At 40.1% G+C, this 27,661-nt stretch overlaps 2 protein-coding genes across 3 annotated transcripts in view; one reads left to right on the top strand and one right to left on the bottom strand.

Moving 5' to 3' along the window:
• Nucleotides 1-999: 999 nt before the first annotated feature.
• Nucleotides 1,000-1,876, bottom strand: LOC136127744 (proline-rich protein 2-like). Its single transcript, XM_065883353.1, has 2 exons — nucleotides 1,649-1,876; nucleotides 1,000-1,599 (listed from the first exon to the last, which is right to left on the bottom strand). The coding sequence occupies exons 1-2, from the start codon at nucleotides 1,874-1,876 to the stop codon at nucleotides 1,000-1,002; spliced, it is 828 nt and encodes a 275-aa protein (XP_065739425.1).
• The window catches only part of IFT25 (intraflagellar transport 25), a 39,453-nt gene continuing 13,593 nt past the window's right edge, over nucleotides 1,802-27,661 (top strand). Inside the window, exons 1-3 of one of the 2 annotated variants that reach the window (XM_065888199.1) lie at nucleotides 1,802-1,883; nucleotides 21,305-21,375; nucleotides 22,072-22,184. In XM_065888199.1, the coding sequence (XP_065744271.1) occupies nucleotides 22,087-22,184 (98 nt within the window). In that variant the 5' untranslated portion in view covers nucleotides 1,802-1,883; nucleotides 21,305-21,375; nucleotides 22,072-22,086. Of the gene's footprint in view, nucleotides 1,884-21,304; nucleotides 21,376-22,071; nucleotides 22,185-27,661 lie in introns of those variants that run through there. The other variant, XM_065888203.1, reaches the window with a different exon arrangement.

Here is a 27,661-nt window from a genome sequence, read left to right as displayed (position 1 = left end):
CCTACCTGCCTTCTCACCCATACCTAGCTCCTTACTTCCCTCTTAGAACAGGCCAATCTCTCCTACACCCTGACATTTCACAGCTTTTCTACCTGCCAACTCTAAGCTTCTCACACAAGATCCAATCTCCACACCAAAAATCCTAATCCACCCCCTTCACCCACGCCCAGCTTCCCTGCCCCCACCTCTCAAACCCCACGCCCTTCCAATCCTTCCATCCCTTCTGAAATACGGCTCCCTGTCGCCCAGCTGCAAGCCCACCTCCACCTGGCTCTCCTTCCTTCCCCCCACACCATTCCACCCACGCCCTCTCTAGCCCCCATGCACTCTTCCTCTGTCCTTCACCATGTACTCCTCCCTTCCTCCCATTCTGAGATTCCCTCTCCCAGGACCCCAAACTCTCCATCTTTTTCCTTGTCTTCTGCCCTCAACCTTCAAAATCCTTCACGCTCACTATGCCCAACTTCACAGCCCCAACAACTTCTCCCAGCCCCCAAAACCCCACCCCTTCTCCTATTCCCATCCCAGATCCTTTCCTCCTTGCACTCCTCTAATCCCACTTTTTCCCCCTCCCCAGTACTGCAATTCTCCCTCTCTCTCTAAATTCCCACGCATGTCCCTCCCCAAATCCACCCAAGCTAATCCTGCTCCCTTTTCCCACCCAGGCCCCGAACCCCAAGTCTCACACGCCCCCATACACTACCCCAGCACCCCAACTCCACCCTTAAACCCGTCTCTGACAACCCTAGACCCTCACACCTTTCACCCAACCACACCCCAGCCCCGTCCCTCTCGGTCTTCCCCTCCCCCCATTCCACCCCTCCCTCAAACCTCACACCCGCCCCCACTCGCAGCCCCTGGCTCGGTGAGCGGCCCAGCCCGCGGCCGCCACCTACCTGTGCCCCTGCCTGGGGCAGCCAGCGGCAGCTCCTCGCTGACGGCTCCCTCCTCCCGCGGCGCGGCTGAAGGGGGAAGCGGCTCCGCGCCCCCGGCACAAAGCTAGGGAGGGTGGGACAGAGAGTGTGCGGGAGAAGGGAGGGGGCTGGGGGCGACCTGCGCCTTGGGACCGCGGGGCTGTCGGGGGCGGGGGAAAGGCTGGGCAGGGGAGGCGCGCTTGCGCGATACCCGGCATGAGGGGCGGGGTCGCGCTTGGAGGCGGGGCCGGACCCGGGGCTGGCGACCTGAGGGCCTAGGGCTCTGAGCAGTGAGAGGTGGGGACTGCGCGTGCGTGCTCTTGCGAGGGCGGGTCCCGTGGGTCTCAGAAGCCCCAGGGAGCCAGCTTAGCTGGGGGAGGGTAAGCAGCGTGTGCTCAGGCGCTTGCCTAGGGAAAGGCCCTTGGGCGGGGCTGCGGAGCTCAGCCCGCGCAGTAAGGAAGAGCACGGGGGCGTGGTCTGGGGGCGGGGCCTGAGGGAGACTGGGCGCGTACAACCGTGAGTACAGCTGTGCGCGACTGGGATCTCGGAGGAGGCTGGGCGGGAGCGGGGCGGAGCTGGGAACCGGCACGCTGCGCAGGGTGGGGCGGGACGGGGCAGAGCCTGTGGGCGGGGTGGAGCGAAGATCCGGGAGTAGGATTTGAGCGCCCGCGAACTCCGCGGAGGCCTGCGGAAAGGGAAGGGGGCGGGGCGGTAGGGAGACCTCGAGGCCCGACAATCAGCGCGCTTAGAGCTAACCAGAGGCCCAGGCGAGCAGGGTGGTTCGGCGGGCTCGGCTGGCACCGGGGGAGGTGGGAGCCTGGCTGGGCGAGGCCGACGGAGGTGGGGGATGCTGGTGGAGGAGGGAGAGAGCGAGCGTGGCTGGGGTTGTGAGGAGACGCGCGGCGCGGAGGCGGACAGTGGGCGGGCGGTGAGGTGACCGGGATGGTGGAACACTGACGCATGACGCAGGTCTGTTCACTCCCCTGAGTCCTAGAGACACTAGTGCCAGCCCACGAACTTTCTGGAAGCCAGAAATAATGTTTTGACCCCCAAAAGGGAAAATCAGTTCCAAATAGAAATTAATAAATGTATCCAAATGTAATCTATTAACTGGAACGTAACCCATATACTTAAGAATTATATTTGATATAGGATGTGGGTTCATATATTTTATGTAATTTGGGCCGGGCGTCCAAAAGTATGTGTTTAGGGCCCTTGGAGCTATTGAAATGGTCTTGAACTGAGTAGAAGGGTGTGGGACGGAGGTGAAAGGGTAGTGTCAGGGCTGGTTGCCTTTCAAGTGATACCAAGCTATAGGCCCTGGCCCTGGGGAGGCAGAGCATGGCCGTTTTCTAATTTACACAAAAGTTTCCAGTGGATGATGTTATGGGAAAGGGTTTGAGGAGTCTGGTTCTAAGAGTACCAGACGCAAGGGGTACTCTTTCCTGACCACAAGAAGAAAGTGAAGGCTTGGCGCAGAAAGCTTTTTGGAAAGAAAGGTGACGTGAACTGGAGGTGAAAGGGTTGGGTAAGTGGCACTGGGTTTAGAGGAGGATAAGGCATCAGGGAAGTCCAGGGTCAGGGAGTTTTAAAAATGCAGAGGATGGCACCCCAGAGTGCACCACCTTTGATGAACTGAGGCCCTGAGTGAACACGTGTGAGTTAGGTAAGGCACCCCAGGATGGGAGGTTAGATTACATCCTGAACCTGCATTTTGGAGTTAAGGAAGCATCATATCTGTTGAGTTGTGTTATGGGTTTCTTCGGGATTGGTGTGCCTCTTTCGCATTAAGCGCAACAAAGGAACCTTAAAGTGAACCCAAATTCTGCCGCTTCTTACTTGTTATTTAAATAATTCCACCCAACACAGGAAAAAGGAAGGGTATTGGTGGCTATAGGACGTATGAAATGAGTTTTGTATTAAAGTACATATTTGCTTCCTTCAGACAGTTTAGGTGGTAAGAATGTGACGTCAGAAAAGAACTGAACATTTGGAGAATACACGCTCTTATTTATCTACTACACATCAATGCTAGATATATTTCCCTAAAACATATTACTTTTTTAAAGCAAATTCTCTCCTTAAGTCTCCAACCCCCACATTTCCACTGCCAAGTAGGTTACCACAGGGTTTTTCTACCTCTGCACTATTCACATTTTCCGTCAGATAATTATTTGATTTGGGGGACTGTCCTGTGCATTGTGGAATATTTAGCAGCATCATGAAATGCCCACTAGATGCCAATAGCATCACCCCCCCACCCCCAGTATGACAGCCAAACTGGCTCTAGACATTGACAAATGTCCCCTGGGGGGCTGAATCACCCCCAGTCCAATTGAGAACTACTGGACTACAGGCTAAAGCCTACCATCTTTACCTGGCTTTCAAGTTTCTTCATTGTCTGTTCCTAATCTACCTTTCCTAGAATTTCATTCAGGCTAAAAGAACCCCAGTGCAAGAGTTCTTTCTCTGGTTTCCTCCGTAGGTTATCACCTAGTCTTCTTGGACACTTTCAGGGATGGAAAAGATTAAAAATCTTTACTTTGCTGGAAAGTTCTTACATCTATGATGTCTTCCTGCTTACAGTTCGTATTTGTTGAGTCCAGTTAAATCCTTTTTCCATTTGTGAAGACTTGTGATATTAAAACTTGTAGTCACATTTCTCTCACTAAAGTATCTCTTCTTTAAACGATAGTCTTTCAACTCCCTCCATGTAACATAGTTTATAGATCATCATGAACTTTCTGTTCTCCTCTGAACAATATCAAGCCTGATAATGTCCTACGTAAATTATACTACCTAGAACTGAACACAGTATTCTAGATGTGGATCACACTATTTGCACATAACAAATTATTAGTTTCATGTTTGTCCATTCTCCTTGACTCTGAACTTAAAGGCAAAAACAACTCTTAAGTCACCATCTTTGTCTTAGGTTTACATAGTCAAAGATTACTACGTAGTGTCTTTGCATTACTAGCACAGTGCCTGGCCCTTAGTTGGTTTTCAAAGATTTTGGTAGAATTTAGTTCCTTCTTAGCTACATTAATGTAATTTAAAATAACATTCCTTTACCTTTGGGGGCAGATATAGTACACTCTTGCCTTATAGTGACTTTGCAATCAACTAATCCTCTACATGTTATAGATGAAAGGTTGGCAAACTTTTTATGTGCTAGATAATAAATATTTTAGGTTTTATGAGCCTTATAGTCTGTCACAGCTATTCTGCTCTGTCACTATAGCACAAAAGTAGCTATAGACAATATATAAATGAATGAGTGTGGCCATTTCTAATAAAACTATTCATGGACACTGAACTGTGAATTTCATATTTCATATAATGTTCATGTGCCACAAAATATTTTGATTTTGAAAACATATTTTAAAATGTAAAAACGGTTCTTAGTTTATGGGCCATACAAAAACAGGTGTCAGGGTAGATTTGGCTCACAGGCAGTAGTTTGACAATCCCTGATCTAGGCCGTTCCTTGTGTGATTGATTTTTTTAAGTCTGAGTATATTAAATATCTTACTCATTGCAACCTATCTTTCTAGCTTGCTCAGATTTTTTGTGTGCTAATTCTTTCATCCAGTATATTAGCTGACATCACAGCTTTGTGTCATCTGCAAAACTGATAAACATATTTTTTCCTTCCTTAATTAACAATAATCTTGCATGGGATAAGGGTAGAGGTCTTACACAGTTCATTTTGTTCCATTAATCACCATTCTTTGAGTATTACCATTCCAAGAATTATAAATATCTACCTAAAGTATTGCCTGTCACCCATCCCATATTTATTCATCTCATCCACAGGGTGTCTTGGGATGCTTTGTCTGAAGTTTTGTTGAAATGTTCAGGAATATCCCTAATAGGTAGTAACTCTATCAAGCAAACAGAAATATGTAGGTTTGGTATAACTTGTGAATTAATGGTACTGTTGCTTTCCAATTTTACTACTTTCTTGTTTAGATTTTCAAAGCTATCCTTTTAATAATAATGAAATTTAGTAATTTTAGAATTTTGTTGAAAATTCACATCCAAGTACATCAGTCTCTATTTCCAGGAATTCACCGTATTTTTTTGTCTTCAAACTGTTAACAGTGTTCATATAACACCTGTTCTCTGGTATCAGTCGTATTAAAAGCTGTAGTAAGATTGGCAAGAAAAAAGGCAAAATAAAAGCATATTCGAATATATGACTTTTTCTGAACCACTGCTTTTAACACTTGACCAATCTTAGCACAGCTTTTAACACTATCAATACTAGATTTTAAAATTACAATAGAAAATGCACTTTGTGCCAATAAATATAAAATCTAGGAAGAAAGAATTTTCTCAAAATACAGATTTCAAAATTGACTCAGGAAAGTGTAGAAAGCCTGAAAAGAACTATTGAATTGAAAATAGTCAAAAATCTACGTACAAACACTTTACTAGGTTTATAGGATCCAATGACCCAGCAAATAGAAAAATAAGGGAAGCTCTCCAGCTTCTTTATGTTCAGGGTACAGTCTAAATTCCAAATCCAGACATAGACTAAATAACACCAAAAAAAATTATAGGCCAATTTCACTTAGAAATATATTTGCAAAATTTCTAGAAATAATAGCAAACTGAATCCAACTATGGATAAAAATACCAGTACACCTTGGCTGTGTAGATAGAGTTTATGCTGAGAACTGGGGATGCTATAACATTAGAAAATCTTGATTTAATTTATCACATTAACCTGTAGAAACATCTATGTGATCACCTTAGTAAATGTTAGAAGAGCATTTGATAAAATTCAACGTTCATTTGTGCTTAAAAAATAAAAGCTAACAAACTAAAGAAGGGAATTTCTATAACCCAATGAACAGTGTCTAACAAAACCTTCACTGAGCATCACATTTAATGGTGAAATGTTAGAAATATTCCTTGTAAAGAATAAGATTTTTTAAAAAATAATGTTATTTTTTTGAAGGTCTCATTTATAGTAGCAATGGAAATGATGAGGTATCTAAGAGTGAATCTAATGAAAGGCGAAGATATGTTCCTAGAAAACTGTAAAACAATTTAAGGACTTAAAAGAAGTCTTAAGTTAATGAAAAGATACTCCAGATCCATGGATTTGAAAACTCATTATAAACATGTCACTTCTCTCCCAATTAATCTATAATGGAATTGAATTATAGTTAACATCTCAGAAAATGTTTTAATATAATTTAACAAAACTATAATAATCAAGTATAAAGAATAAAACAAAAAATTTTTGAAAATTAAGTAGGGGAATTTACCTTACCAGATATTAAGATTTATTCTATCTTATTCTATTCTTTTAGTTTCATATTTAGAGTGTGTCTCTTGAAAAGAGTACTTAGTTTTTTTTTTTTCTTCAGTCTTAAAGTGTTTAGTTTACTAACATTTAATGGAATAATCTGTGTGTTTGTGCTTAAATCTGTCTTCTGGCTGTTTATTTTCAATTTGTCCTAACTGACTTAATTCTTTTTTTCTTCTTTTTCTACCTTCTTTCAAATTTACCATGTATTTTATGGTATTCCATATTTTCCTCTCTGTTGGCCTCCTTCCTATAACTCTTTATGTTTTTTAGTGGTTGCTTTATCCTAAGTCTAGGATTATAACATGTATCCTTGCTGTCTTTTTGTTTTTAACATCTTTATTGGAGTATAATTGCTTTACAATGGTGTGTTAGTTTCTGCTTTATAACAAAGTGAATCAGCTATACATATATAAATATCCCCATATCTCCTCCCTCTTGCGTCTCCCTCCCACCCTCCCTATCTCACCACTCTAGTTGGTAACAGAGCACTGAGCTCATCTCCCTGTGCTATGCGGCTGCTTACTACTAGCTATCTATTTTACATTTGGTAGTATATGTAAGTCCATGCCACTCTCTCACTTTGTCCCAGCTTACCCTTCCCCCTCCCTGTGTCCCCAAGTGCATTCTCTACGTCTGTGTCTTAATTCCTGTCCTGCCCCTAGGTTCATCAGAACCATTTTTATTTTTTAGATTCCATATATATGTGTTAGCATATGGTATTAGTTTTTCTGACTTCACTGTATGACAGACTCTAGGTCCATTCACCTCACTACAAATAACTCAGCTTCATTTCTTTTTATGGCTGAGTAATATTCCATTGTATATATGTGCCACATCTTCTTTATCCATTCATCTGTCGATGGACACTTAGGTTGCTTCCGTGTCCTGGCTATTGTGAATAGTGTTGCAATGAACATTGTGGTACATGACTCTTTTTGAATTATGGTTTCCTCAGGGTATATGCCCAGTAGTGGGATTGCTGGGTCATATAGTAGTTCTATTTTTAGTTTTTTAAGGAACCTCCATACTGTTCTCCCTAGTGGCTGTATCAATTTACATTCCCACCAACAGTGCAAGAGGGTTCCTTTTTTCTCCACACCCTCTCCAGCATTTATTGTTTGTAGATTTTTTGATGATGACCATTCTGACCGGTGTGAGGTGATACCTCATTGTAGTTTTTTTTTTTTTTTTTTTTGCGGTACGCGGGCCTCTCACTGTTGTGGCCTCTCCCGTTGCGGAGCACAGGCTCCGGACGCGCAGGCTCCAGACGCGCAGGCTCAGCGGCCATGGCTCACGGGCCTAGCCGCTCCGCGGCATGTGGGATCTTCCCAGACCGGGGCATGAACCCATGTCCCCTGCATCGGCAGGCGGACTCTCAACCACTGCACCACCAGGGAAGCCCCTCATTGTAGTTTTGATCTGCATTTCTCTAATGATTAGTGATGTTGAGCATTCTTTCATGTGTTTGTTGGCAATCTGGATATCTTCTTTGGAGAAATGTCTATTTAGGTCTTCCACCCATTTTTGGATTGGGTTGTTTGTTTTTTTGATATTGAGCTGCATGAGCTGCTTGTATATTTTGGAGATTAATCCTTTGTCAGTTACTTTGTTTGCAAATATTTTCTCCCATTCTGAGGGTTGTCTTTTGGTCTTGTTTATGGTTTCCTTTGCTGTGCAAAAGATTTTAAATTTCATTAGGTCCCATTTGTTTATTTTTGTTTTTATTTCCATTTCTCTAGGAGGTGGGTCAAAAAGGATCTTGCTGTGACTTACGTCATAGAGTGTTCTGCCTATGTTTTCCTCTAAGAGTTTTATAGTGTCTGCCCTTACACTTAGGTCTTTAATCCATTTTGACTTTATTTTTGTGTGTGGTGTTAGGAAATGTTCTAATTTCATTCTTTTACATGTAGCTGTAGTTTTCCCAGCACCACTTATTGAAGAGGCTGTCTTTTCTCCATTGTATACTCTTGCCTCCTTTATCAAAGATAAAGTGACCATATGTGTGTGGGTTTATCTCTGGGCTTTCTATCCTGTTCCACTGATCTATATTTCTTTTTTTGTGCCAGTACCATACTGTCTTGATTACTGTAGCTTTGTAGTGTAGTCTGAAGTCCGGAAATCTGATTCCTCCAGCTCGGTTTTTCGTTCTCAAGATTGTTTTGGCTATTCGGGGTCTTTTGTGTTTCCATACAAATTGTGCGACTTTTTGTCCTAGTTCTGTGAAAAATGCCATTGGTAGTTTGATAGGGATTGCATTGAATCTGTAGATTGCTTTGGGTAGTATAGTCATTTTTACAATGTTGATTCTTCCAATCCAAGAACATAGTGTATGTCTCCATCTGTTTGTATCGTCTTTAATGTCTTTCATCAGTGTCTTACAGTTTTCTACATAGAGGTCTTTGTCTCCTTAGGTAGGTTTATTCCTAGGTATTTTATTCTTTTTGTTGCAGTGGTAATTGGGAGTGTTTCCTTAATTTCTCTTTCAGATTTTTCATTGTTAGTGTATAGGAATGCAAGAGATTTCTGTGCATTAATTTTGTATCCTGCTACTCTACCAAATTAATTGATTAGCTCTAGTAGTTTTCTGGTAGCATCTTTAGGATTCTCTATGTATAGTATCATGTCATCTGCAAACAGTGACAGTTTTACTTCTTTTCTGATTTGGATTCCTTTTATTTTTTTTTTCTTTGGTTGCTGTGGCTAAAACTTCTTAAACTATGTTGAATAATAGTGATGAGAGTGGGCAACCTTGTCTTGCTCCTGATCTTAGCGGAAATGGTTTCAGTTTTTCACCTTTGAGAACAATGTTGGCTGTGGATTTGTCATATATGGCCTTTATTGTGTTGAGGTAGGTTCACTCTATGCCTACTTTCTGGAGAGTTTTTATCATAAATGGGTATTGAGTTTTGTCAAATGCTTTTTCTGCATCTATTGAGATTATCATATGGTTTTTATCCTTCAGTTTGTTAACATGGTGTATCACATTGATTGATTTGTGTATACTGAAGAATCCTTGCATTCCTGGGATAAATCCCACTTGATCATGGTGTATGATCCTTTTAATGTGCTGTTGGATTCTGTTTGCTAGTATTTTGTTGAGGATTTTTGCATCTATGTTTATCAGTGATATTGGCCTGTAGTTTTCTTTTTTTGTGACATCTTTGGTTTTGGTATCAGGGTGATAGTGACCTCATAGAATGGGTTTGGGAGTGTTCCTCCCTCTGCTGTATTTTGGAAGAGTTTGAGAAGAATAGGTGTTAGCTGTTCTCTAAGTGTTTGATAGAATTCACTTGTGAAGCCATCTGGTCCTGGGCTTTTGTTTGTTGGGATATTTTTAATCACAGGTTCAATTTTAGTGCTTGTGATTTGTCTGTTTATATTTTCTATTTCTTCCTGGTTCAGTCTCAGAAGTTTGTGCATTTCTAAGAATTTGTCCATTTTATTGGCATATAGTTGCTTGTAGTAATCTCTCATGATCCTTTGTATTTCTGCAGTGTCAGTGGTTACTTCTCCTTTTTCATTTCTAGTTCTGTTGATTTGAGTCTTCTCCCTGTTTTTCTTGATGAGTCTGGCTAATGGTTTATCAATTTTGTTTATCTTCTCAAAGAACCAGCTTTTAGTTTTATGGATCTTTGCTATTGTTTCCTTCATTTCTTTTTCATTTATTTCTGATCTTTATTATTTCTTTCCTTCTGCCAACTTTGGGGGGGTTTTGTTCTTCTTTTTCTAATTGCTTTAGGTGTAAGGTTAGGTTGTTTGAGATGTTTCTTGTTTCTTAAGGTAAGATTGTTGCTGTAAACTTCCCACTTAGAACTGCTTTTGCTGCATCTCATAGGTTTTGGGTCGTCATGTTTTCATTGTCATTTGTTTCTAGGTACTTTTTTATTTCTTCTTTGATTTCTTCAGTGATCTCTTGGTTATTTAGTAATGTATTGTTTAGCCTCCATGTGTTTGTATGTTTTTAGTTTTTTTCCTGTAATTGATATTTAGTATCAGAGCGAGTGTTGTCGTCAGAAAAGATACTTGATACGATTTCAATTTTGTTAAATTTACCAAGGCTTGATTTGTGACCCAAGATATGGTCTACCCTGGAGAATGTTCCATGAGCACTTGAGAAGAAAGTGTATTCTGTTGTTTTTGGTTGGAATGTCCTATAAGTATCAGTTAAGTCCATCTTGTTTAATGTGTCATTTAAAGCTTGTGTTTGCTTATTTATTTTCATTTTGGATGATCTGTCCATTGGTGAAAGTGGGGTGTTGAAGTCCCCTACTATTATTGTGTTACTGTCAATTTCCCCTTTTATGGCTGTTAGCATTTGCCTTATGTATTGAGGTGCTCCTATATTGGGTGCATAAATATTTATAATTGTTATGTTTTCTTCTTGGATTGATCCCTTGATCATTATGTAGTGTCCTTACTTATCTCTTGTAACAGTCTTTATTTTATTTTATTTTTATTTTTTATTATTATTATTTTTTTGCGGTACGTGGGCCTCTCACTGTTGTGGCCTCTCCCATTGCAGAGCACAGGCTCTGGACGTGCAGGCTGAGCAGCCATGGCTCACGGGCCCAGCTGCTCTGCAGCATGTGGGATCTTCCCAGACCGGGGCATGAACCCATGTCCCCTGCATCGGCAGGCGGACTCTCAACCACCGCGCTACCAGGGAAGCCCTAACAGTCTTTATTTTACAGTCTATTTTATCTGCTGTGAGTATTGCTACTCCAGCTTTCTTGTGATTTCCATTCACATGGAATGTCTTTTTCTATCACCTCACTTTCAGTCTGTATGTGTCCCGAGGTCTGAAGTGGGTCTCTTATAGACAGCATATGTACAGGTCTTGTTTTTGTATCCATTCAGCCAGTCTGTGTCTTTTGGTTGGAGCATTTAATCCATTTACATTTAAGGTAATTATTGATATGTATGTTCCTATTACCATTTTCTTAATTGTTTTGAGTTTGTTTTTGTAGGTCTTTTCCTTCTCTTGTGTTTTCTGCCTAAAGAAGTTCCTTTATTATTTGTCTTAAAGCTGGTTTGGTGGAGCTGAATTCTCTTAACTTTTGCTTATCTGTAAAGGTTTTAATTTTTCCCTGGAATCTGAATGAGATCCTTGCTGGGTAGAGTAATCTTGATTGTAGGTTTTTCCCTTTCATCACTTTAAATATGTCCTGCCACTCCCTTCTGGCTGCAGAGTTTCTGCTGAAAAATTAGCTGTTAACCTTATGGGGATTCCCTTGTACGTAATTTGTTGCTTTTCCCTTGCTGCTTTTAATATTTTTTCTTTGTATTTAATTTTTTTTTTTTTTTTTTGCGGTACGCGGGCCTCTCACTGCTGTGGCGTCTCCCATTGTAGAGCACAGGCTCCGGACGCACAGGCTCAGCTGCCGTGGCTCACGGGCCTATCCGTTCTGCGCCACGTGGGATCTTCCCAGACCATGGCACGAACCCGTGTCCTCTGCATCTGTAGGCAGACTCTCAACCACTGCACCACCAGGGAAGCCCTGTATTTCATTTTTGATAGTTTGATTAGTATGTGTTTCAGCATGTTTGTCTTTGGGTTTATCTTATATGGTACTCTCTATGCTTCCTGGACTTGGGTGACCATTTCTTTTCCCATGTTTGGGAAGTTTTCGACTGTAATCTCTTCAAATATTTTCTCAGAACCTTTCTTTTTCTCTTCTTCTTCTGGGATCCCTATATTTTGAATGTTTGTGAATTTAATGTTGTCCCAGGTCTCTGAGACTCTCCTCAGTTCTTTTCATTCTTTTTTCTTTTTTGTGCTCCCTGGCAGTTATTTCCACCATTTTATCTTCCAGCTCACTTAGATCTGTTCTTCTGCCTCAGTTATTCTCTTACTCATTCCTTCTAGAGTATTTTTAATTTCTGTAATTGTGTTTTTCATTACTGTTTGTTTGCTCTTTACTTCTTCTAGATCCTTATTAAATGTTTCTTGTATTTTCTCCATTGTGTTTCTGAGATTTTGGATCATCTTTACTATCATCACTCTGAATTCATTTTCAGGTAGGTTGCCTATTTTGTCTTCATTTATTTGGTCTTGTAGGTTTTTACCTTGCTTCTTCATCTGTAACGTATTTATTTGTCATTTCATTTTTTTTGTTCTCTTGATGGGTGGTGCTGTATTCCTGTCTTACTGGTTTTTTGGCCTGAGGCATCCAGCACTGGAGTTTGCAGGCAGTTGGGTAGAGCTGGGTCTTGGTGCTGAGATGAGGACCTCAGGGAGGCCTCACTACGATTGATATTCCCTGGGGTCTGAGGTTCTCTGTTAGTCTAGCAGTTTGGACTCAGAGCTCCCACCACAGGAGCATGGGCCTGACCTCTGGCCTGGGGACCAAGGTCCCGCAAGCCAGTTGCTGGGGGTTCTTCCCATCCCCTTAGGTGTCCACGGTCCCTCACTGGTGCCTGGTAAGTGCCCTAGATGTGAGGAGACGTGAATTCCGTATCCTCCTAGTATGCCATCTTGACTCCGCCCCATCCTTACTATCTTACTCTACTTTGAATTAATAGCATATCACTTCATGTTCAACATAAGAACTTTGCAAAAGTACTTTACAGAAAGCACAGTGTCATTTACCTTTTTATTGCCTTTTGTGTTGCTATTATATTTATTACTTCTACATCTATTAAATTTCTACCATTCATTGATATTGTTTTCACTTTAGTCAGTAGTCTTTTTTTTTTTTTTTTCTTCTGGCCACGCCACACAGCATGTGGGGTCTTAGTTCCCTGGCCAGGGATCAAACCTGTGCCTCCTACAGTGGAAGTGCAGAGTTTTAACCACTGGACTGCCAGGGAAGTCCCCTACTCAGTAGCCTCTTAAAGAAATTTTAAGAATATTTTTTTATGTTAGCAATATATTTGCCATCTCCAGTGCTCTTCATTCCTTCCCACAGATCCAGGATTCAGCTTGGAATCATATCCCTCCAGCCTAAAGTACTTCATTTAATATTTTTTGTACTGTGGGTCTACTGGTAACAAATACTTTCAGTTTTTGTTTGGCTTTATTTTGCCTTCATCTTTTTTTTTGGCCGTGTTGGGTCTTCGTTGCTGCATGCGGGCTTTCACTAGTTACGGCAAGCAAGGGCTACTCTTTGTTGCAGTGCACGGGCTTCTCATTGCAGTGGCTTCTCTTGTTGCAGAGCGTGGGCTGTAGGCGCACGGGCTCAGTAGTTGTGGCAGGCAGGCCCTAGAGTGCGCGGGCTTCAGTAGTTGCAGCTCGCGGACTCTAGGGCATGTGGGCTTCATTAGTTGTGGCTCATGGGCTCTAGAGTGCAGGCTCAGTAGTTGTGGCACATGGCCTTAGTTGCTCCATGGACATGGGATCTTCCTGTACCAGGGATCAAACCCATGTCCCCTGTATTGGCAGGCAGATTCTTAACCACTTCGCCACCAGGGAAGTCCCTGCCTTCACTTTTTAAGGATATTTTTGCTGGGTATAGGATTCTATATTTTTTCTTTCAGCATGTCATGGACATCATTCCATTTTCTTTTGGCTTCCACTGTTAATGATAAGTCAGTTTTGATTCTTCTTATTGTTTTTCTGCATATAAGGTGTTTTTTGCTCGACTGCTTTTAACTTTTTTCTTTAATTTTCAACAATTGACTAAGGTGTGCCTAGGTGGGATCTTCTTTGTACTTATGCAACTTATGGTTCACTGAACTTCTTGGATCTGTCGGTTTATGTCTTTCATAGATTTTGGAAAATTTTCAGCCATATCTCCTTAAATTATTCTTCCATATTATTCTCTTTCTCCTCTCCTTCTGGGATTCTAGTTACATGTATTTCAGATTAGTTTGATATTGTTTCACAGGTATATGATGCTCTGTTATTTTCATTATTTCCCCCTCTGTTTCATTTTGGATTATTTCTATTGACCTATCTTTAAATTCACTGACCTTTTCTTGTGCTGTGTCCAATCTGATGTTAAACCCATCTAATGAATTCTTTATTTCAGATATGGTATTTTTCAGTTCTAGAATTTCTACTGTGTTCTTTTTTATAGTTTCCATTTCTCTTTTAAAATTCCCTTTCTGTTCACCCATTTTGTCCATCTTTTCACTGAATTCTTTAATCAATTTATAATTCCTGCACCTGGGTCATCTGTAGATCTGCTTCAAATGACTTTTTTTTAAGTTTTTAATTTTTAAAAAGTTTTTGTATTTAAATTTTTTATTGAACTATAGTTTCTCTACAATATTATCTTAATTTCAGGTGTACAGTATAGTGATTCAGTATTTTTACAGATTATACTCCACTAAAAGTTATTAAAAGATAATGGCTATAATTCCTTGTGCTATTCAGATGACTTTGCATGTTCGACATTGTGTTTAAAAGAATGGTAGACACTGAAGTAGATAATGTTTTTTTCCCAGAGAGAACACACCATTTTCTTTGTCTGGTAGCTAGGATAAGGGGCAGATCATTTCAGTCCAACTAGGGGTTATGCTGGGATTGTAATGAGTTGTAGTTTTATTTAAATTGTTTCAGTTTACCTCTGATTTCACATATTTGAGAGTGAGATCAGTTCCTTCCTTCATCAGGGCTTTGGGATCTAAGTACCCAAGACCATAGAAATCTTTCTTTGCTTTTTAGCTCACACCCAGTTTCCTGTGAAACTCTACTTAGGGGTTGATTTCCTTGATCTGATTAAGAATTGAACTGGGTTGGGGCTGGGTTACTTAGTTGCACTTCAACTCTGCTATACATAACAACATGGATAAATCTCAAACACATAATGATGAGTGAAAGAAGCCAGATACAAATGAGTATAAACTGTATTATTTTCATGTACATGAAGTTCAGGTGAAATTAATCTGTAGATTAGAAGTAAGAACCACGCTACCTTTGGGAAGGAGAGAGGGGTAGTGACTAGGAGGGGGCATAAGAAGGGCTTGTCTCAAATGCTGGTGATGTTCTGTCTCTTTACTTGGGTGGTGGTTACCTGGGTGTGTTTACTTTGTGAAAATCTATTGCACCATATACTTATGATTTGTGTTCTTTTCTCTATGTGTGTTATAGTTCAAAAACAAAAAAGAAAGTGTGTATGGTGGGGGAGGAGCTCTTGCACAAAAAAACAAAGTTAAAAAGAAAAATCAAGCTATAGAATAGAAGATATTTGCAATGCTATAACAAAGGACTTGTGTACAGGTTATTTTGTTTTAAATTTTTCTACAAATCAAAAAGAAAAGGACAGAAGGAGAAAAAGCAACCCAATAGGAAATGAGCAAAGGATAAGAAAAAGCGAATAAGAGAAGAAGAGGCCTGAATAGCCCATAAATGTGAAAAGGTATTCAGCCTCACTAGTAATCCTGGAAATACAAATTAAAACCTTATTGAGGACTTCCCTGGTGGCACAGTGTTTAAGAATCCGCCTGCCAATGCAGGGGACATGGGTTTGATCCCTGGTCCAGGAAGATCTCACATGCTGTGGAGCAACTAAGCCCATGCACTACAACTACTAAGCCTGCACTCTAGAGCCCACAAGCCACAACTACTGAGCCCACATGCTGCAACTACTGAAACCCGTGTGCCTAGAGCTTGTGCTCCACAACAAGAGAAGCCACCGCAATGAGAAGCCCATGCACCACAATGAAGAGTAGCCCCCACTTGCCGCGACTAGAGAAAGCCTGCATGCAGCAATGAAGACCCAACACAGCCAAAACTAAATAAATAAATTTATTAAAAAAAAAAAAAACCCTTATTGCGATACCATTTCACACCAATGAGATTGGCTAAAGCTAAAATGTCTAACAATACCAAGTTGGTGAGAGTATGAGGGAGCAGAAAGTTTCATACACTGCTAATGGTAATTTAAATTGTTATAATTTAGGGGGGACCTTGAAGATGGCGGAAGAGTAAGACGTGGAGATCGCCTTCCTCCCCATGGATACTCCAGAAATACATCCACACGTGGAACAACTCCTACAGAACTACTGAAGGCTGGCAGAAGACCTCAGACCTCCCAAAAGGCAAGAAACTCCCCACGTACCTGGGTAGGGCAAAAGAAAAAACAGAGACAAAAGAATAAGGACGGCACCTGCACCAGTGGGAGGGAGCTGTGAAGGAGGAAAAGTTTCCACACACTAGGAAGCCCCTCCGCGGGCGGAGACTGCGGGAGACGGAGGGGGGAGATTCGGGACCGCGGAGTAGTGCACAGCGACGGGTGCGGAGGGCAAAGCGGGGAGATTCCTGCACAGACGATCGGTGCCGACCAGCACTCACCAACCCGAGAGGCTTGTCTCTCACCCGCCGGGGCGGGCGGGGCTGCGAGCTGAGGCTCGGGTTTTGGTTTTGGACGGAGCTCAGGGAGAGGACTGGGGTTGGCGGCTTGAACATAGCCTGAAGGGGTTAGTGCACCACGACTAGCCGGGAGGGAGTTCGGGGAAAAGCCTGCACCTGCCGAAGAGGCAAGAGACTTTTTCTTCCCTCTTTGTTTCCTGGTGCGCGAGGAGAGGGGTTTAAGAGCGCTGCTTAAAGGATCTCCAGAGACGGGCGCGAGCCGCGGCTAAAAGCGCGAACCCCAGAGACGGGCGCGAGACGCGGCTAAAAGCGCGAACCCCAGAGACGGGCGCGAGCCGCGGCTAAAACCGCGGACCCCAGAGCCGGGCGGGAGACGCTAAGGCTGCTGCTGCCGCCACCAAGGGGCCTGTGTGCGAGCACAGGTCACTCTCCACACCCCTCTTCCGCGGAGCGTGTGCAGCCCGCCACTGCCAGGTTCCCGGGATCCAGGGACAACTTCCCCGGGACAACGCACGGCGGGCCTCAGGCTGGTGCAACGTCACGCCGGCCTCTGCCGCAACGTCACGCTGCCTCTGCCGCTGCAGGCCCGCCCCGCACGCAGTGCCTCTCCTTCCCCCATCCCCCAACCCCCGGCCTGAGTGAGCCGGAGGCCCCAATCAGCGGCTCCTTTAACCCCGTCCTGTCTGAGCGAAAAAAGAGACGCCCTCCAGCGACCTACACGCAGAGGCAGGGCCAAATCCAAAGCTGAGCTCCTGTGAGCTGTGAGAACAAAGAAGAGAAAGGGAAATCTCTCCCAGCAGCCACAGAAGTAGCGGATTAAAGCTCCACAATCAACTTGATATACCCTGCATCTGTGGAATACCTGAATAGACAAGGAATGATCCCAAATTGAAGAGGGGGAATTTAGGAGCGAGATCTATGATTTTTTTTCCCTTTTCCTCTTTTTGTGAATGTGTACGTGTATGCTTCTGTGTGAGATCTTGTCTGTATACTCTTGCTTCCACCATTTGTCCTAGGGCTCTATCCGTCCATGATTTTTTTTTTAAAATTCTTTTTCTTAATAATTAAGTTTAATTGTAATAACTTTATTATACTTTACCTTCGTTCTTTCTTTCTTTCCTTCCTTCCTTCCCTCCTTTAGACAACGAATCACCCCAAATTGAGGAGGTGGTCTCTGGGAGCAGGATTTATGATTTTTCCCCCTTTACCTCTTTTTGTGAAGGTGTATGTGTATGCTTCTGTGTAAGATTTTCTCTGTATAGCTTTGCTTCCAACATTTGTCCTAAGGTTCTATCCGTCCCTTTTTTTTTTTTCTAAATATTTTTTAATTCAATAACTATATTATACTTTATTTTATTTTTACTGTATCATCTTTCTTTTTTCCTTCTTTCCCTCCTTCCTTCCTTCCTCCCTCCCTCCCTCCCTCCCTCCTTTCTTTCCTTCTTTGCTTCTTTCTTCCTTCCTTCCTTTCCTCCTTTCCTTCTTTCTTTACTCATACTTCTACTAATTCTCTCTACTTTTTCTCCCTTTTATTCTGAGCCGTGTGGATGAAAGGCTCTTGGTGCTCCAGCCAGGAGTCAGGGCTCTGCCTCTGAGGTAGGAGAGCCAACTTCAGGACACTGGTCAACAAGAGACCTCCCAGCTCCACATAATATTAAACGGTGGAAATCTCCCAGAGACCTCCATCTTAACACCAGCACCCAGCTTCACTCAACGACCAGCAAGCCACAGTGCTGGACAACCTATGCCAAACAACTAGCAAAACAGGAACGCAACCCCACCCATTAGCAGAGAGGCTGCCTAAAATCATAATAAGGCCACAGACACCCCAAAACACACCACCAGACATGAACCTGCCCACTAGAGAGACAAGATCCAGCCTCATCCAGCACAACACAGGCACTAGTCCCCTCCACCAGGAAGCCTACACAACCCACTGAAACAACCTTAGCCACTGGAGACAGACATCAAAAACAATGGGAACTACGGAAGTGCAGCCTTCAAAAAGGAGACCCCAAACACAGTAAGATAAGCAAAATGAGAAGACAGAAAAACACACAGCAGATGAAGGAGCAAGATAAAAACCCACCAGACCTAACAAATGAAGAGGAAATAGGCAATCTACCTGAAAAAGAATTCAGAATAATGATAGTAAGGATGATCCGAAATCTTGGAAGTAGAATGGACAAAATGCAAGAAACAGTTAACAAGGACCTACAAGAACTAAAGATGAAACAAGCAACGATGAACAATGCAATAAATGAAATTAAAACCACTCTAGATAGGATCAATAGCAGAATAACTGAGGCAGAAGAACGGATAAGTGACCTGGAAGATAAAGTAGTGGAAATAACTACTGCAGAGCAGAATAAAGAAAAAAGAATGAAAAGAACTGAGGACAGTCTCAGAGACCTCTGGGACAACATGAAACGCACCAACATTCGAATTATAGGGGTTCCAGAAGAAGAAGAAAGAAAGAAAGGGACTGAGAAAATATTTGAAGAGATTATAGTTGAAAACTTCCCTAATATGGGAAAGGAAATAGTTAATCAAGTCCAGGAAGCACAGAGAGTCCCATACAGGATAAATACAAGGAGAAACCCCCAAGACACATATTAATCAAACTGTCAAAAATTAAATACAAAGAAAGCATATTAAAAGCAGCAAGGGAAAAACAACAAATAACACACAAGGGAATCCCCATAAGGTTAACAGCTGATCTCTCAGCAGAAACCCTACAAGCCAGAAGGGAGTGGCAGGACATACTGAAAGTGATGAAGGAGAAAAGCCTGCAACCAAGACTACTCTACCCAGCAAGGATCTCATTCACATTTGATGGAGAAATTAAAACCTTTACAGACAAGCAAAAGCTGAGAGAGTTCAGCACCACCAAACCAGCTTTACAACAAATGCTAAAGGAACTTCTCTAGACACGAAACACAAGAGAAGGAAACGACCTATAGTAGCGAACCCAAAACAATATATAAAATGGAAATAGGAACATACATATCGATAATTACCTTAAATGTAAATGGACTAAATGCTCCCACCAAAAGACACAGATTGGCTGAATGGATACAAAAACAAGACCCTTATATATGCTGTCTACAAGAGACCCACTTCAGACCTAGAGACACATACAGACTGAAAGTAAGGGGATGGAAAAAGATATTCCATGCAAATGGAAACCAAAAGAAAGCTGGAGTAGCAATTCTCATATCAGACAAAATAGACTTTAAAATAAGGACTATTAAAAGGGACAAAGAAGGACACTACATAATGATCAAGGGATCGATCCAAGAAGAAGATATAACAATTGTAAATATTTATGCACCCAACATAGGAGCACCTCAATACATAAGGCAAATATTAACAGCCATAAAAGGGGAGATCGACAGTAACACATTCATAGTAGGGGACTTTAACACCCCACTTTCACCCATGGACAGATCATCCAAAATGAAAATAAATAAGGAAACACAAGCTTTAAATGATACATTAAACAAGATGGACTTAATTGATATTTATAGGACATTCCATCCAAAAACAACAGAATACACATTTTTCTCAAGTGCTCATGGAACATTCTCCAGGATAGATCATATCTTGGGTCACAAATCAAGCCTTGGTAAATTTAAGAAAACTGAAATTGTATCAAGTATCTTTTCTGACCACAACGCCATGAGACTAGATATCAATTACAGGAAAAGATCTGTAAAAAATACAAACACATGGAGGCTAAACAATACACTACTTAATAATGAAGTGATCACTGAAGAAATCAAAGAGGAAATAAAAAAATACCTAGAAACAAATGACAATGGAGACACAACGACCCAAAACCTATGGGATGCAGCAAAAGCAGTTCTAAGGGGGAAGTTTATAGCAATACAAGCCCACCTTAAGAAGCAGGAAACATCTCGAATAAACAACCTAACCTTGCACCTCAAGCAATTAGAGAAAGAAGAACAAAAAAACCCCAAAGCTAGCAGAAGGAAAGAAATCATAAAAATCAGATCAGAAATAAATGAAAAAGAAATGAAGGAGACGATAGCAAAGATCAATAAAACTAAAAGCTGGTTCTTTGAGAAGATAAACAAAATTTGCCAATGGATACATGCACAAGGATGTGCATTGCAAATTTGTTTATAATAGCAAAAAATTGGAAACAGACCTAAATATCCATCATTAGAGAAATGGAGAAATACCTTACAGCAGTTAAAATGAATAAAGTAGATATACATGTATCAACATAGTAAAATCTTGAAAACATAATATTGAATGAAAAAAGCAAGTAGCAAGGGGTATATATACTGTGAAAACATCTAAGTTTTAAAAGAACAGTACATATTGATACATGTATGGTAAAAGTATAAAACTATAGTCAGGGACTTCCCTGGCTGTCCAGTGGTTAAGACTCTGCACTTCCGCTGCAGTGGGTGGGTTCAATCCCTGGTTGGGGAACTAAAATCCCACATGCTGCGTGACTTGGCCAATAAATAAATAAATAAAACTATAGGAAGGTTATTCACCAATTTCAGAATAGCTGTTACCACTGGGCAAGGAAGAGAATAAGGACAGTAAGGGGCTACTTATTTCTTAAAAAAAAAGTACCTATGGAAAAATGTTAACATCAAATCTGGGAAGTCAGTACATAGCTGTTTAATAAGTGTAATATTAGCTCTACCTTGTTTGTTTATTTGAAATAGTTTTTTTTTTTTTTTTAAGTTAGACTGGGGCTAGGTTATGAGGTGTATTAGAAGCCTTTCTTCCTTTTCCAAACACTCTTCATCTTTTAATTCTTTATAGATACAGCTTTCCCCATCACTTTGCATCTATATTTTGGTTTGTGCCTTATCACCAGTAGATCAAGGAGAAGGGTGAGTTCTGATGTAATCTTCTATGGTCTTCCATGTGTCTTACCCTCCAGGGTTCATAGTAGAGCTCAGCAATATCTTTTCATATGCTTTTTATCAGACTTAAAATATTACTCTCCAACAGAAATGTGTTTAAGTTCATGAACCAAGTGACTGATTTAGACTTTAAAAATAAGTGAAAAGTTATCTTCTCTCATTTCACATTTCTGCTCAAAAAAAAAAAATACCGATCATAAAGTATTTTTTAAGATTTAAATAATATTGCTTGCTATTTCAATTGATGTGTATGGATAAATAGTTACAAAGCGTCTGTTTTTATGCTCTTCATTTTTTTAAATTTCTGAATTATAACTATATAAACACTTTAAAAACTTACCTACTAAGTCATGTCACTCTAGCGTATTAACTGTTTCCATATAATTGTTGAGGGTTTTAATTTTAGAAACAGAAAAATTATGTTGGTGTCAGGGACTTCTTTTGTGGAGTAGAGTAGTGCAAATACTCATATCTCACAGATTATCCCTGGGAGAGGTCAGAAGTTTACCTAAGTAAATATGTTAAGAGTCCCTCCCACTTGTTGAATAATTTGGTTGGTAAGCTTTGTGCTAGGCAACAGGCTTTCTCTCTCTTCCTTTGCTCAAGATAAAATTCAGAGAATAAAAAGGTTGCTTTTGTTGTTTTGTTTTGTTTTCCTTGCAGGTTAAATACTTTAAGATGAGAAACATTGATGTTTGTTTGAGCTCTGAAGGGACTGAAGTGATTTTAGCTACATCAAGTGATGAAAAACACCCACCTGAAAATATAATTGATGGGTAAGAGTTACTGTTCTTTCTTCCTTAAAGTCTTAATATTAAGTCAGTGAACCCCCTGAGTACTGAGATTATGTGTTTTACAACAACTAGCACTGTTAAACATAGTTTAATAAATGTCTGGTGAACTAAATTACCTGACTACCCACTTTAGTACCATCCCTGGAGCTAATTCAGTTGTGTATATTTAGGGTTTTGATCCTTTTTTTTTTTTAATTTCTTTATTTAATTTCTTTATTTTTGGCTGTGTTGGGTCTTCATTGCTGCGCGCGGGCTTTCTCTAGTTGTGACGAGCGGGGGCTACTCTTAGTTGCGGTGCACAGGCTTCTCATTGCGGTGGCTTCTCTCATTATGGAGCACGGGCTCTAGGTGTGTGGGCTTCAGTAGTTGTGGCACGCGGGTTCAGTAGTTGTGGTGTGTGGGCTCTAGAGTGCGGGTTCAGTAGTTGTGGTACACGGGCTTAGTTGCTCCACGGCATGTGGGATCTTCCCTGACCAGGGCTCGAGCCCATGTACCCTGCATTGGCAGGCGGATTCTTAACCACTGTGCCAACAGGGAAGTCCCTGATCCTTTTCTTTATGAATTCCTAAACTGAACTTTTTAGAAAAATAGTTTTTAAAGATGTGGTCTAACAAGGCAAAACTTCAAACAACAGCTACCTCATTTTATGGAAGTATACATTTTAATATCTGGTTATGGTTTTATTCCAAGTTTTTCTTGGTAAATAGGAATATAAACAGTATGACTTACTATGTACTGCCTATTTTCTTTCTGGTCTAAGCAACATCTTTGCTGAACTGAATGCTTCACTTCTTGCTATCCACCTGCATTGTTTGGTTCTCAGCTTCTTGATATCATTCCAGTTACCACTCTTCACTGTGCTAGAGCTTATTCTAGGTAGGGATAGATATCATTCTCAGACTTTTAAATTCCAGGAAAAAAGTAGTTAATGGAAGAACTTCTTTTTTTAAAAAATTGAGGTATATGGGACTTACCTGGTGGTCCAGTGGTTAAGACTCTACACTTCCGTTACAGGGGGTGCGGGTTCAATCCCTGGTTGGGGAAGTAAGTTCCCGCATGCCGCAGCAAAAAAATTTTTTTTAAAAATTGAAGTATAGTTGCTTTAGTTTAGTACCATTCCTGGAGCTAATTCAGTTGTGTATATTTAGGGTTTTGATCCTTTTTTTAAAAAATTTCTTTATTTAATTTCTTTATTTTTGGCTGTGTTGGGTCTTCATTGCTGCACGCAGGCTTTCTTAAATATTATGTAAGTTTCAGGTGTACACTGTAGCAATACACAATTTTTAAAGGTTATACTCCATTTATAGTTATTATAAAATATTGGCTATAATTCCTGTGTTGTACAATATATCTTTGTAGCTTAATTATTTTATACATAGTAGTTTGTACCTCTTAGTACCCCAGCCCTATCTTGCCCCTCTCCACTTCCCTCTCCCCACTAGTTTTTTCCCCTTATCTGTAAGTCTCTTTCTTTTTTATTATATTCACTAGTTTTATTTTTTAGATTCTGCATATAAGTGGTATACAGTATTTGTCTTTCTCTGTCTGACTTATTTCATTAAGCAAATACCCTCCAAGTCCACCCAAGAAAAACTCCTTTTTTAATAGTTCTTTTATTACCCTCCTGAATTCTCTTTCTTGGTATTTGTACAGTGATCTGAGTTTGAGTCATAGAATCATGTAATTTTAGAGCTGGAAAGACTTATGAGTTCATCTTATTGAAACCTTTCATTTAGACTTGTGGTAAGAGAGATCTAAAGAGGTCAGGTACTAGTTTTAAATATTGAAGGCAGAGCCAGTTGTAACATAGATCTCGTGGCTCTTTGTGTTCTATTGTGAGGTCCATGTATCTGTATAAAATTCTAGCAATTGGACCTGTTCCTTTAAGCCCAGTTCTTACCTCCTCTCTGACTGACATCTGTCCCTTTCCCTCAGGTAGGATAGTTTCCCTTTTTGGTGGGCTCCAGTAGAATTTGATATATATACCTCTATTATCTTATTTATTCCTTTATTATATAATTATTTATTTTTAATGTATGTCTCCCCTTTCAACTGGAAATTTCTAGAAGTCAGAGACTATGACTTCATCTTTGACTCCACAGTGTCTTAAAATATTTGTGGAATAGCTTGTGAATTAGACCATCAAAGATTAGTCATACATACACTCAACATGTACACATATACATACATACATACTTACATATATGCATCTGTTAATATATATTTGCATAGGGCTTTATAGTTTTATAGATGTTATGTCATGTGACCCTCAAAGTAAGCTTGGGGAGTAAGAGGCCAAAAAAAAAGTATTTTCACCCTCATTATAAAGATGATGAAAAGAATGATTAGAGGTAAAATGACTTACTCAAAATCATACAGATAAGCAAGTGTCAGAATCAAAACTAACACTCATGTCTTCTAACTCCCAGTTTCTAAAACTTAAGGTTTGAATAAAAAACTTAATATATGTGCCTCTTAATCCTTCTTAGTTTTTTATTTCCTGAAATTCAGGTAATAGTTATTTATCTCACTCTGCCTTAGAGTAGAGATATAAATGTGGGAACTGCTATGAGGATCACAGACCTATAGAGATGTACCTTAAATCATTTGCCAGAAATAGAGATCTTTCCAAAAATACTCCTTGTCTGTGATTGGAGATAAATCAAATTTTCAAGGCAAGATCAATTTACCTTACACCCTTTTGGTGACCTTTCTTTCAAGGGAATATGTTTATAGATCATTAAAATTGGCTGTTATATGTAACATAATACTTCAGACTTTATCAGTCCATAGTAATGAATAAGTACATAATATTTTTTAGATTACACAAAGACCCTTAATACAGAAAACTATATGGAGTAAAGTAGTTACTGACCCGATAAACTGAACAGAGCACATCAGAGACTTTTAATTCATATGCATTCCAAACAATTAGATTTTATATAGTAGATAGTAAAATTTATTCTTTGCTCATAAGTTGATTTATCTAAATGGAAATAACAATAGAATTATTTGGAGAAAACAGTGCTATAAATTAGCCCCTAATGGATAGTGCTCCCAATTCTCAATTTCCTCAGAAACAGAGTTTTAAAAAGTGATTATATTTCTACTTCCTCTTGACTCTACTTTTGACCCCTGGTATTTAACATGTCAATGAAAAAGGAGAAAAATTTTACACAAAAAAAATGAGTTAGAAAAAGTAGAAGAGAGAGAGAATTGGTTCCTTTGGCATAATGTAAAAGAATGAGAGATTTACAGTTAAAATTCCTGGGTAAGTGAACTATGTGTGTTACTTTGGGCTAAGAATATATGTGTTATTCTTTGAGCCTCAGTTTCCTGGTCTGAAAAGTGGGGATAATACCACCTTCCCTGACTACCTCAGAGTTGTGAAAAAATTACGTGACTTTTTTTATTATCACATAAGATGATAGATGTTGAACAGTCAATGGCTATAAGGCCTTGTTTTAAAGGAAACTACTATTTTGATGACTTCATTTTACTTAATTATAGGAATTCAGTTATTTTAAAATCCAAGTGCATCTCTATATATCTTTATGTTATTACTTTGATCATGTTCATTAAAAGCACCCAAGGAAAAACATAGGGCAAGTAAAAATTGTTTAATTTATTTAAATAAATAAAATTTTAAACCATATAAATATAAATAAAAAGAAATTGTGAAATAGTAAGCATAGTATAAAAAAATCAAGAATTGTGAGTTAGAGACCTGGATTCTGTTCTTTTCTTTTTTGTAACACCTTTATTGACATATTATTCTCATACCATAAAATTCAACCATTTAAGATATACAATTCAGTGGCTTCTAGCATATTCAGAGTTATGCAGCCATTTGCACAATCCATTTCAGCACCCCAAAAAGAAACCTCACACACTTTCATTGTCATCCCCTATCCCCATGAGCCCTAGGCAACCACAGATCTACTTTCTGTCCCTACAGATTTGCTTATCCAGACATTCATATCAATAGAATAATACATATGTTGTCTTTGGACTGCCTTCCTTCACTTACATGTTTTCAAGGCTCATCCATGTTGTAGTATGTATCAGTGCTCCATTCATTTTTATTGCCAAATAATTCCATTGTATGTATATGGCAAATTTTATTTACCCATTCATCAGCTGATGGATATCGGAATTGTTTCTACTTTTTGGCTGAATTTTCCCCAGTTTTATTAAAGAATACCAACTCACAGATCCAAGGAACTCAGCAAACCCCAAGCAGGATGAATAACAGACCATATCATAGCCAAACTGCTGAAAAACAAAGATAGAGAAAAAAATTTTTGAACAACTGGAGCAAAAAAATACATTACATACAGGGGTACAGTGGTACCAGTGACAGCCAACTTTGCATCACAAGCAATGGAATTCAGGTGACAATGGAATCATATCTTTAAAATGCTGGAGAAAAAAGAGAAACAAACCTGTCAACCCAGAATTCTGTGTCTAGTTAAAATATCACTAAAAAATATAGGATATAAGAAAGACTTTTCACTTACCACAAACAGACTTGCATCACAGGAAATGCTAAAGAAAGTTCTGCAGGTTAAAATGATAAAATACTAGATAGAAATTCAAACATTCAGGAAGAAAGTAAGTGCATTGGAAATGGTAAATATTTCAGTAAATATAAAAGACTATCTTTTCTTTTAATAATTTTTTTTAAATTTTTTGCGGTATGCGGGCCTCTCACCGCTGCAGCCTCTCCCATCGCGGAGCACAGGCTCCGGACGCACAGGCCCAATGGCCACGGCTCACGGGCCCAGCCCCTCCGCGGCACGTGGGATCCTCCCATACCGGGGCATGAACCCGCGATCCCTGCATCAGCAGGCGGACTCTCAACCACTGCACCACCAGAGAAGCCCTCTTTTAATAATTTTGAAAGACAGCTAACCACTTAATGGGAAAAAACATTTTGTATTGTGGGATTTATTATATATGTGTGTATAAAATATATTAAAACAATGGCACAAAAGTGGAGTTCAGTGCAAATTGACTGTCATGAGGTTTGATAACTTTGAGAGCAGCCACTAAAAATAAGAGTTATAGTTAAATAACTAATAAAGGAATTAAGCAACATTAAAACTTTTGTTGATTCACTCAAAAGTAGATAGGAAAGGAGGGAATTCCCTGGTGGTCCAGTGGGTAAGACCCCACACTCGCAATACAGGGGGCCTGGGTTCGATCCCTGGTTGGGGAACTAGATCCTGCATGTGTGCTGCAACTAAGAGTTCACATGCTGCAACAAAGAATTCTGCATGCCGCACCTAAGAAGTCTGCATGCTTCAACTATAAGCCCACGTGCTGCAACTAAGAGCCGGTGCAGCCAAAATAAATAAATAAATATATATATATTTTTTAAAGTAGGTAGGAAAGGAGAAATGGTACAAGAAAAAATAGATGGGAGAGACAAATAAAAATGAATAGCAAGACTTAAA

This window comes from Phocoena phocoena, chromosome 1, assembly GCF_963924675.1.
Source record: "Phocoena phocoena chromosome 1, mPhoPho1.1, whole genome shotgun sequence".
Lineage (NCBI taxonomy): Eukaryota > Metazoa > Chordata > Mammalia > Artiodactyla > Phocoenidae > Phocoena > Phocoena phocoena.
Note: the sequence above shows the minus strand (reverse complement) of the source record. Positions and strands in the feature narration are given on the sequence as shown.